The sequence below is a fragment of the Meleagris gallopavo genome, chromosome 26, assembly GCF_000146605.3.
Source record: "Meleagris gallopavo isolate NT-WF06-2002-E0010 breed Aviagen turkey brand Nicholas breeding stock chromosome 26, Turkey_5.1, whole genome shotgun sequence".
NCBI lineage: Eukaryota > Metazoa > Chordata > Aves > Galliformes > Phasianidae > Meleagris > Meleagris gallopavo.
Genome location: NC_015036.2, coordinates 192,683 through 204,839, shown reverse-complemented (window position 1 = coordinate 204,839; position 12,157 = coordinate 192,683). Strand labels below are relative to the sequence as shown.

The 12,157-nt window shown below is 46.2% G+C and overlaps 1 protein-coding gene across 1 annotated transcript in view; it reads left to right on the top strand.

The window, feature by feature from the left end:
* Positions 1–12,157, top strand: part of PKNOX2 (PBX/knotted 1 homeobox 2) — a 64,150-nt gene that overhangs the window by 42,353 nt on the left and 9,640 nt on the right. Inside the window, 4 exon segments of the mRNA XM_010723550.3 lie at positions 78–186; positions 4,345–4,481; positions 8,160–8,331; positions 10,764–10,952. Of these exon segments, the coding sequence (XP_010721852.2) occupies positions 103–186; positions 4,345–4,481; positions 8,160–8,331; positions 10,764–10,952 (582 nt within the window). The 5' untranslated portion in view covers positions 78–102.

The window sequence follows — 12,157 nt, the reverse complement described above, 5'->3', positions numbered from 1 at the left end:
TTTTTTCCTTCTGGGGAAGAAAAGCCCTATTTCGGGGTGTTTTTCCCCCAAATTCAGCAGCCTTTCCCTGCCCGCAGGTTCTCAATGTGACTCCTGCCCAGGATGCACCATGTCTCCCCGGCGCCGGCTCTGACGATGATGGCCACCCAGACGGTGCCCCCTCCTCCCTATCAAGACAGCCCACAGGTGAGTGTCCCCCATGCCCTCAATCCCCCCAGAATCCCCTGCCATGCAGCGTGGGTTCTGCAGTGAGGTGGCTTTGGAGGCAATTTGAATGGCGTTTTGATTGATTTCATGGCATTTTTGGCAAGCCGTCGCAGGGAAAAAGAGACTTCATCTACAGTGTTGCTCCAAGGAGTCGAATAACCTCCTTTCCAAGTGTCATTACAGAGTTAGTTATTGTAAGAAAAGGAATTTGGTCCAAGAGAAACGCAGCCAGTGCACCCCGATGTGCTGGATGTGGGGATTTGGGCTCTGGCGAGGTTGGGTTTTGGGCATGGCCCTCCTCTTCGCAGCCTATTCCAAGCTTTTGGGGGGCAAATCTGTATTTCTAGTTTGGTCTGCAGAGACTGAGTGTGGATGATCCAGATGTAGCACTGAACTGGCGCCGTTTTTAAGGCAGCTTTTATAGGGCTTATATGGAAAAATGTGAATTTTTCCCCCATTTTGTGTTTTCTTCAAAGCTCAACTCTGCTGCCTTTCTCCACCATTTGCATCCTCGTGTGGCTGCAAAAGCACAAAATACCCCCCAGGAAAAAAAAATAAGAGACCATTTCCTGCAAGGAAAATAAATACGTTGCTGCCTAGCCGTGACTTCTGCGCTCCCCCGAAGCCACCCGGGCCTCCTTTCAGCTCGTCTCCTTCGGTGGGAAAAGGTCACTTTTGCAAATGATGCCTCGGTGGGGCTTTTATGGCTCCTCCAACTTCTGTGTCATCATTTGCTCGCTCCGCTGCTCAGCTCAGGGCTTTTTCTTTTTTTCCCCCTCACTTTTTCCTTTTTTCCTTAGTGCCTCCCTGTTGAAACGCCGCGCCTTTCTCGCTTACGCAGCAGGGAGCTGGGACGCCGATTTAGTCCTAATGGGCAATTTAAGGGACTTTTAAAATAGCCCAGCTTTTCCATGGCATCCTACAGAGACATACCCTATACCTTCCCTGTCCCTTCTGTGCCCTCATTTTCATTTAGAACATTGCATTTGGGGATCTTTGGGGCTGTTGCCACCCAAATCCTTTCTTTTTCATCCTTTCGAAGGGGATGCTTGTGTGTTTTTCATTCATTTTAGGGGGAATGCTGCAGCAAAAAGCACTTTGTTTTGTGTTGTTTTTTTTTTCTGAATGCTGTGGCTGCTGTGAGCTTTTCACCTGAAAACGGTAGGATTTGGTATTTCTAGCTTTTAGAAAAGCAAATTGTGTGTTTATTCCTCTCCCCAAAGATATGGCAGATATGGGGAGGTCAGCATTAAATAAGAAAACAAGTTGAACCATCAATTACAAGAGCTACAACTGACATTGCAAAGCTCCCCATTATCAAGGGGACCATCCTGGGGAGAAAAATGGTAAAAAAGGGGTTTGGGGGAGCTTTGCATTAATATTGTTACTGCAGAGGCCATGCAAGCAATCAACCTCACTGTCGGAAATGTGCAAAAATGAAGCAGAAGTGGTGGGAACAGCTGCCTTACGAGGGAAAAAACGCCATAATAATCTCCTGGTTCTGCTACCAGCACGTAACGGTGTAATTGAGACCAAGCGTGATCGCTGAGCAACTCTACCTGTTGGAAATTAGGAGTCTGCATAGAAATCCATGTGTTTTCCATAATAAATTAAAGGAAAGAAAACAGCAGAAAGTCGTCTGCCATTTCACTGTCAAAGCTGGACAAGTATAGTTAGCAGAGTAGAGGTTGTTTTAAAAATACGACCTCATTTTCATCACAGGAGCTGATGAAAATAACCCTGCCCCCAGAAACCATTTTTAAAATGGTGTTCCATTTGTCACGAACAAATCCAGAAACTCTGCAGCTGTTGCAGGTTAAAAATTGAGTGGAGATGTCAATTTTTCTGTTGGATCAGTGAGTCCCTCTCCTGGTGTCCTCGGCAGAGTTCTGGGCTTGGAACCTGCATAAATGGCGCATGGATTTCATGCAAAGGCACTGAGAAATGTCCCTGTGAATAGGATCGCGTGCAGCAGGCTGCCCTGCCCTGAGCACCTTCGCAGGGTTGCTCACTGGAGTTGACCTATTTGGCTGTAGTTCTCAGAAGTGTGGAGCAAAAGGGATTATTGCAGGTGCCAGGCATGCTGCCACTGGCTCTGGCCAAGCATTTTCATCCTAAAGAACCAAAAAGAGGATTATAACACCAACAGGAGTACAGCCGGGAGGTGATGCAGTACCACAAAAATCTCCTCAGCTCTCTGCACAGAATTCAGCCCTGCCGTTACCCAGCAGTTACCACTGCACGAATGCATGGCAATTTTATGCATTTTTCCCTCTCTTATGCACATGCTGTTGGCTGTTTTCCTCCCTGCCCCGCACCCCTGTCTGTCTGCAAACGCTTTGCATTGGAGCAACCTCTCCTATTTTTTCTGACTTGGCACCACCGCTCTGTTCATCAGAGGTTGCATGAGGTGTGGGATTATTTTCTTTAGTCCAAGGTGAGGTAATGGCTTCGAAACAGCCGCAGAGGAGGCTTTTCTGTGAGTAATAGCCCAATTAGTTGCAGACTCAGCTGCACGCAGCCAACTTGGCAGGATTTGGGGGCTCCGTCTGCCGACGAGGACACAGAATGGGCTGCAGTGTCCCAGTAAATGAGTGCTCAAGTGAAGAAAGGGGAAAAGGGGAAAACAAAATCCATTTACCCCTCAAAATTTAAAGTAATTCTCAGCGGAGCTGGCAGGGAGAGGAAAGGGGAAAATGAGAAAGGAAGTGGAGGTATTTAATGGCGTGGCTGGAATGCCGTGCACAGGCAGTGCTTTCTATTTGGGTTTGTATAAAAACTGGAAAAAAGCAGGGAGAAACACCAACTGATGGGTGAAGCCCAAACCGTCCCACAAACCCATTTGTTTGGCCCTCTGGGAGTGAAAAGGGAGAAAAATGAAGTGACCCAGCCAGCTTCCGTGCTGGGAGTGTTAGAAATTAAACGGTGCCAGGTGAATTTCCAGGAGCCAAACTTTGGAGTTATGAACAATAACCGAGATTAAAAAGTGCCGTGGCAGCAGGGAAAGGTCAGGCAGGAGATATTAAAGTCAAACATTTCAAAAGCAGCGGGCGCTTTGGCACAGGTCTGTGCAGCTTTTAATCGAGGTGAGAAATCTGCTTCTCTGTGCCGAGAGTCTGAGTGCAGAGGTGAGTCGTGCTGGACAAAACTGTAGGCATCTGCACGTATACACACCTCTTTATGTACACACAGAAAGTATTTAGCCAGAGACAGAGGCTTCTTTTTGCTACCCGGCTTGGGGGAGGATGGAAGATTTATGGAGGAAAACAGACAAATGCTAATTTGTACAGAATTTCGGAGCAAGAGCAGGTGAAACATCGACTCAGGGAGTTCATTTTGCACTGAGATTTTGAGTTGCAAACCACACGAGTTGGGGTGCTGATTGATTTGGCCCCATGGAGATTATGCTTCTCCCCCAGCTGTTATTCTTTTAACTAAATCATGTCATTTATGTCAGATCTGACTACAGCCTGGCAGTGAATCACAGAAACACGGAACTGTAGGGGCTGGAAATAATACAGATTTCCCTAATGCAATCATTAATTTTAATGTTAATCATTAATTTTAATTTTAGTTAATATGGAAATCACCCCAAAACATTCAAGCGGGGACACACACCCTATGCACAGAGATTTTGGGATGCTTTGGGGTGGTGCTGGGAGGACGTGCAGCAATTTGCACACGTGCTGGCAGAGCTTGGTCTTGCTTTTTAGATGCGTGTTTCACTAAATTAATGTCAGGTTTTTGAAAAGCAAGGCATTCGCTAACGCTGTCCTTTCCTGCGTTCATCTCATGTATATTTTGCTGGTGGGTTTCGCGCCCCATCGCAGCAGCCATTTGGGCAGTGTTGGCCATTGGGACACACACACAAAAAGTTGCTTTTCTGGCTGCCTGCTCGCAGTGCTGCAGATGACTCATCTCTGGGCTCAGCACACAGAGGGCTGGCAGAAGCTGTTGTGATTCTGGGAGAAGGCAGAAAGCCTGCGTGTCTGACAGCCCGACCTGCTCTCTTTGAACATTGAGCGCACGAGACGAGCGCCACAGATTTTATCGGGGACTGCGGAGCACTTGGCAAAGAGCGCCTGCAATTCCCCCTCACGTTACCCCTTTTTCTCTCCTGTTTCCCCTTCCCCTCAGATGACGGCCACAGCCCAGCAGCCCAGCAAGGCTCAGCCCGTGCACCTCTCCGCCGCGCCGGCTCCCACCGCTGCCGTCCCCCCCGCAGCCGGCGACCCGCAGGCGCAGCTGGAGGCCGACAAGCGAGCTGTCTACAGGTGATGCCAGCTAATGGCCGAGGGCAGTAATTAATCTGTGTGGCAGTTTGTTCCCGCATTCGTTTTTCTTGTGCGTCGGGAGTGCATTGATTCGGTAATGCACTGATTAATGCATTGATGAATGCAGCAACGCACCCATACGTTAATTACGGTAATGCATTGTTAACCCACTAATATTCAAATGCATTCGTTAATGCCTGGGAATGGATGGGTTAGCACTTAGCTCCTTTTTAGCAATAATAATCCATGATGCTGGAGCTCCTCGGCCACCCTAGCACCATGGCCAGCAGCACCACATCCCTCCAGGAACACCACAAAATCCAAATTCATCTTTTTCCTTTTGTAAAACTGTGATTTGAGGCAGAAAATGCACTCAGGAGGAGCAAAAACAGCCATGAACCTGAAACGTGCAGTTTGTGCATCCATGTGGTGCGCGAGCGGCAGGAGCTGGACCCCTCCTGCCCCCTTATTTTTAGCTGTGGGTACAATAATAATACGGCATATTATAATGTATAAAGTGTCGTAATAAGCAATATTATGATTATGCAAATAATGTAATTATATAAGCGATATGTAATTAATGATAATACCATAATGTATACAGTTTGATATAGCAGTAATGTTGGGGGCTGGAACCAGATGATCTTTGAGATCCCTTCCAATCCAAGCCATTCTATGATTCTGTTGTATGACACTGTCATATAATTAGGATTAAGGCTTAATATTAAGGAATAACCCCAGCTAACAGCCATGGCTGTGGTTTGGAGATGCCATGCATTTATAAAAATGCATAGAAGTAATTTTCTTATGGCATATTGGCCTACAGGGTTCCAGTCCCATGTAAAACCTGAATATACATCATTTCATGTAGGATAAATATACGTCATTTGATATCAAATGTAATTTTAGCAGCTGTCTGCGTGCCACCTGGTGCTGCATCCTCCACTGTCAGCAATGGATTTGTGTTAATTTTCAAAGGCAGAAGGCACTGGCTCTCTGAATTGGTTGATCAACCTGGAGGGAAATTGCCAGAAAAATGCAACAAAAAAGATAGAAGGCGATGGGCAAATGACCGCAAAGTCACCACTGGATCTTATGCTCTGGAGGGAGTTCCATCCCCCATTAAAAAATAGAAAAAAGAAAGCGAAAAGCAGTCCACTTCCTCTTTGCTGTACGACCAAGCATCATTCTGGGGACTAGCCCACCAGCATCACTTCAGATTTTGGGCCGTCATGCACTCAGAACCACTCCTGTGCTCTCTGTGCTCTGGATTTCCTAGTGGGAAAAGTCTGTGCCTCTTTGCCAACCTGCTTTTGGAGAAAAAAATGCATTTTGAGGCTGGAAAGAAAGCAGCAGTGAGCGTTGTGCCGCGCTGCCCTCCCTGTGCCCGCGCTGCCAGCCTGCAGCAGCACCCTGCTGAATGTGCGAAATGAGGCCATTAGAGGGATTCATTTCTCTTTATTAGCCCGTGTCAAATCCTTTTTATTAGCGGCTGCCAACGACCTCTCCTGCAGGAAAATGTCAGGTTCAGCCCTTTATTTGCTCGGTGCCACCGCTGCACGAGTGCCTTCTCCTGCTTATTTGGAGCGGCGGCAAATGGGGTGGAAAGGCTGACCTGTGCACGCTCCAGATTCAGAGGATTGCCCCAAAAACACAGATTTTTGCAAAAGCAGATTTTGCCAAAGCAAATTTTTCCATCCCAAAACTCTCCTCGATGCTGTGGGGGTGATTCTCTGCCTTTGTGACACCTGTGATGGGGGAAATCCTCCTGGACCTCGTGAATCCTGGATACCCATCCCAAATTTCACATCGAGGGCAGCATCCAGATCCCCTGTGCCAGAACCCCATGGTGCCCGTCCCATTCTCCTGCGTTTAGCACCCATTGAAAAGCTGAAATCTGTGTAATTTTTGCATACAAAAAGAAAATAAACCAACAAACAGTTGCAACAATTCAGCACCCATCTCATGGCAGAAACCCTAATTTCACTGCTCCTGAACACCATGCTTGAAAAGGGCTTTGGTGATTTTCCTTAGCTTAGGGGTTTTTCGTATCCATCTTTAGTTATTTTGTTTTATTTAATTACGATATTTTGTTCAAAATATTTATATATATAAAAATATATTTAAAATTTTTATATTTTATTATTGTATCATTTATTTTGGTTTATTTTCCTTCCAAATAAAAGCAACCCACACTGCCTCCCCGTCCCACAGGCAATTCCTGAAGGTCAGTTATGAGCACAGTGGAGCGCAGTGATGTCAGTGGTGGCTTTAATCCCTGTTGGCACCAACAACCCTTCAAAGCTACAAAATGCATCTCCCCCCTGTAACAACCCAACCCCTGGGGTAATTTTGCTCCTTTGTACCAGGTCGGTTCGTGCCTTTTCTTCCTAGCTGGTTTTCGAAATGGCATCTGCTGTGAGCCGTGGGTTCATAAGGCCAATAATTCATGCTGCTGCTTGGAATTTGCCGTTCATATCCCTCGGCTGAGCCCCGGCAGGGCGGCTGAAATTATGGAATGATTCCCCCAGCCCCCACAGACTGCTCCAGCCCTGGCAAATCTTGCATTAAACTGGGATCAGGCCAGATTAGACCATAATATGCTGCAGTATTAGTGGCTGCAAATGAAGACTTAGCCCAGGGGTTTAACCCCTTCCCCTGACTCTGGCTTGGAAAAGACCCACAGGAAGCCTGGAGCGAGCCATTATCATTCCTCCTTTGGGCTAAAATTGCTTTTTATTCCCCCCCAGAAATGTTGTATACCTGTTTATGAGAGTACTTATCTGAAGGGGGTGCAGCAAATCCTGTTATACTGAGATAACTGGGGTGCCATTGCAGTGGGGGTGGCAAAGCAATCCCATGGCAGCATTTTGCATTTCTCCCCTCAAAGTTTAATAGCTTTATATTTTTTACGTTTTCTATTTTTAATAGTTTTATATTTTTAAAGCTGCACAGCCAGAGAAGCTCCCTGTGCTATCTCATGATCTTTGTGTCCTTCTTTTCCGTGTGCTTTGGACTAACATGTATATTTACATTTTATATTGTGTTGATTTAGAATAACTATTAAAAGGATTCCCAATTGGAATCCCAGTGGTGGATTTGCAAAAAGAAAGGCAAGAAAGGCAAGCCTGTCCTTAAAGGGAAATCTCATATTAGAAAGGAAGTGAGGTTTGGTCCACCTTCTACCTCACCTTGAGCAAAGATGAGCTCAAAACAGTCACAAAGAGCCATTGGGATGCAGTAGCAACCCATAAAGCAAAAGCAAGTCGGATGCTTGGTATAAAAGGATGTAGAAATGCCTGCCCCATCCATCATCCCCAGCTGACCGACATTTTTGGGAGCCTCTTGGCTTGGATCCCAGTGCAGATGTCGATTCCAGTGCCAAGGCAACCTCCTTGCAGCCAAACGTTTTTGTCCACTGCAGAACCATTCTGAAACAGTCGGCGCTGGTGCAATGCTGGAAAGTGTCATGATGTTGAGAAACACCACTTCTAGAGGGGAAATGGTGCATTCAGCAATTCTAAAACGTTGTTTCTTATCTGCTCTAGAGAAAGCACATTCAACATTGGCATGAGGTTTTCATCACCAGGCTGTAGCAAGCTGGGAGGGAATGGATAAGAACAGATGAAAGAACTAAAGCAGCTGGATTTATGGGGTGGCCTACTTTGTTGTTCACAGGCACCCACTATTCCCGCTGCTTACGCTGCTCTTTGAGAAGTGTGAGCAGGCAACCCAGGGCTCCGAGTGCATCACCTCAGCCAGCTTCGACGTCGACATTGAGAACTTTGTCCACCAGCAGGAGCAGGAGCACAAACCTTTCTTCAGTGATGACCCTGAGCTGGACAACCTGGTAGAGTGTGCTGGGGCTTGGTGTCAGGCCTCTGTGGGCTGGGGCTGGAATAGGGGATGAGGAATGTGTTGTGGGGGTCTACCAACTTGACAAGATCTTGGGGCAGCGTTTATGACATGGGGCACCTTAACAGTGTTCTCCAAGGACCCTGCAAGATTTTTTTCTCCAGGACTTTCTGTGAGATCATCTCCGGCAAGAACAAACTCCAGCCTAAGTTTTGCCTGGTTTTCTCACACATGCACCGCAGACTCAACACATTTCTGGGAATCAGCCAAGCTGTCTGAACAGTTTGTGACCCATAACTTGTAATCTCTGTTTTTCAATATAATGTGCAGTCCCATCCACTTTCTGCCTGGCACTGTCTCAGCTCATTCATGATGGGCAGCTCTTGTCCAACAAACATGGCAAAGTAAAGGCCTTTTCCAGAAGAGGAAATGCATATCAGTGGTTTGGGCCACTTGGAGCTCTTTATAGTGCCTTCTCCACTGTAAATTTTCTACCGTAGCCATGGCGTGCAAGGACTCTGCTTGGGATGGAGCTTTTCTCTTGCAGAGACTTCATGGAATATCTCCAAATCCCATTATTATTTCCAGGAAACCTCCACACATGATCTCCATGAGAGGTATGTGGGTGACCACGTCCTTGGCCCCATCCTGGTGCACTCACTGCCTCACAAGGAGATTTTAAGATTGAAAAGGGAAATTTCACATGCCTGAGATGATGCAGAGACCAAAAGTCCTTCCACAGGGAATGGTGTGGCCTCTGGGATTCGCTGCAGAGGGATTTCTGTCCCAGGAAAGCAACAAAATCAGGCAATTTGCAGGCAGTGAGTTTGTCTGACGGCCTGGCAGAAGGAGAAAAAAGTCAAGCAATGCTCATCCAAGTGCAGAAACAAGCACTTTCCTAAAAAGCAAGAAATAATTACAAGATAAAAATGCTGCATCTTTTGGACAGCATTTGGAGGAGAGTTTGGTGAGATCCTCAATTCAAGACTGGCTTGGAAGTTTGTGGAAAACCACCCAAAAAAATACAGGATGTGCAAAATTGTTTGCAGATTACTAAGCCTGTTTTGCAACGTCTTGTAGACAAGAAACGAAACTGCTCTGGGATGAATGACCAAAAAAGCAGTGTTTGGGGTCGTTTCAGTGCAGATTTAGGGGCTGAATATGCATCAGTTTCCAATCCAAAATCTGTTTGCATTCTCCTCTCTTTTTTTATTTTTTTATTTTTTGCATTTTTTAACACCACTGATTCCCTGGAAATCAACAATGGCGAAGTGGGGATGAAAAGGCCAGCGGCATTAGCTATCATTAGAATAAGAGTCATGTATTCCTCACTGCCGAGATGCACGTAATTAGAAATTAGAAAAAGGTCAGATCTCACCATTATCAACTCAATCAGCTGCCGAGTGCCACACAGTCAATTAATTCAGCATCTGTATTTTTTACAACCCCGCGCACGTACGCCGACGGACTGTAACTCTTTATCCGGACAGATATACGGCGCAGCGGAGCAGGGACATAAAATGAGACCCTAAGCAAATGAGCTGAGATAATTGAGAGATTTATTTTTTATACATATATGTGTCAGGTCCTCTTGCCTTTGCCCTTGAATATTGACTTTCATGGCCGTGAGCCCCTGGAGGATGCGGAGAGCTGGGGCGCGACGCCTCCACCTTGCGCTTCACCCGTGCCAAGCACAGAGGGAGGAAAATACGCAGAAAAAAAGCATAAAAAAGGGAAGTTTTCCATCCGTGCCCCATTGTTCCTGCTATCTGCTGGCTGAAAATTTGCTTTCTCCATCATGGAGCCTCCACCTGAGTTTGGCCTTGGATTTTTCGGGATGTTTCCCAACCTCGACATCTCACAGTTTGTAAAGATGACCACTAAAATTTGCAAGTTAAAAACACCCTTTGAAATGCAAAGACTCTTTGTTACATAAAACTGGATTTATTGCCCCGGAGTGAATAGCTGAAATTTTATATATTATGCAAGATTTCAAACAGCGGCTGTAAAACTTAAGGTTTCAGCTCGGCAAGAGGAATGTTTCATGTGTAAATTTTTTAACATTTATGGGGTACGTTTTAATGAGGCCCAGGCTTTGCACCGGCAACAGCTTACGGCAGTGCTGCAGCCCCATAATCTTGTTAGAGAAAGTGGCCTCTGGAGAATAACCAAACACGTTGCTACATCAGGGCTTTGCCTCAGAATTTTCTGGGAGAAATTCCCATGAAAGCAACAGTAATTTTTGTGAATTTCACCTCTTGGGATCGCAGAGATAGCACGGCTGCGGAGGCAGAAGAAAGGCAGGGGTGCAGAGGGATGGGCTCTGGGGTGGATTTGGGGTGAGAATATCAATTCTGGGGCTTTTTCTTTCTTTCTTTGGTTTGTTGAGAAAGGTAATGCTTTTAACTCTGCTTTTGATGCTTGCAGATGGTGAAGGCAATCCAGGTGCTGCGCATCCACCTCCTGGAGCTGGAGAAGGTCAACGAATTGTGCAAGGACTTTTGCAACCGCTACATCACCTGCCTCAAAACCAAGATGCACAGTGACAACCTACTCAGGAACGACCTGGGGGGTCCCTACTCCCCCAACCCTTCCTCCATCAGCCTCCACCCTCAGGTAACACCCTAACACTGCCTGCAGTCACCATCCTTGCACTTTGGCCAGCGTGCAAGGCACGCAAGGTTGAGGAATGGTTCTGCAAGTCCTGCGATCTCTGGGAAATTCAATGAAGTCCATCCCAAATTGAGGAAAACAAGAAAAAAAGAATGTGTCTTGCACATATGAAGCAAAACGATGAGGTGTTTTTTTTTTTTTTCCAAAATAGTTCTAAGTGTTTCAGGAAACAATACTGTTTGTCCCTGTCATAGAAGTTCTACGTCATGGCTTAAGAGAGTGATTGAGCACCTGATGGGAAGGCAGGGCCAGGCCAGGGCAGCTCAGGTATATGCAGGGTACTGAGTGATGGAAGGGCCAGGATCCACCCCTTTCCAGCCCTCATTTGCGGGAGATCCTTGCATACCTGAGGCTTTCTGAAAGTAAACAACTTCTTTCTTTTATTTTTGCGCCCACGGCTGTTGTGTTTGAGAGTATCCTCATTGTAGCCTAGGACCTTGCTGTCACTGCTGTGCTTTCTATTGTGCTACAGTCCCACTTTGTCATCTTCATTTCAAGGCAGGTCAACAGATTCCAAATGCCCCTTTTTGGTTGCTCTGCTCTAGCACATCCTGAAATCCACCACCAGCATGACCAAGCTTAACACCTTGATTTGTTTTTGTATACTTTAAATTCTTGCCTGTAGAGGTAACATTTGGTGCCATAAGTAGTACAGATATCCAGAAAGTTCAGCCATTTCAGCTCATATTTTGGCATTGAGTTGCACCTTGGTGTCTTTTTGGAGAAAAATGGGGGATTAGTGTTTGGAAGAAAAATCAGGTGTCCTTAGGGATGTATTTCTCTCTAATAATGTGCTGCTTGGCTTTTTTTGGTGGGAAAATGAAATTTGCACAATCCTCCCTGAAATAACTGCAGCCAACACACAATTAGTCAGAGGTTCACCAAGCACCTCCTGGCACTATTCCCTAATGAGAGGTCGATGCCAGGGGCTCTTTATGGTGTTTCAGGGTGTTTTCAAGGTGGTGGAAAGGAGAAAAAAGACATCATTTGTAGCTGCTTAGCTCCAAGTGCTGCACAGTTCAAAACTCCTGGCGTTACACTTGGGGCTGCCTTCTTTCCCCAGCACAAGGAGGGAAAACACGGAAAAAAAGTTGTATTTCTTATTTGGGTTTCCTGAAAGCACCAAACCACTTAATCACTGATCTTAA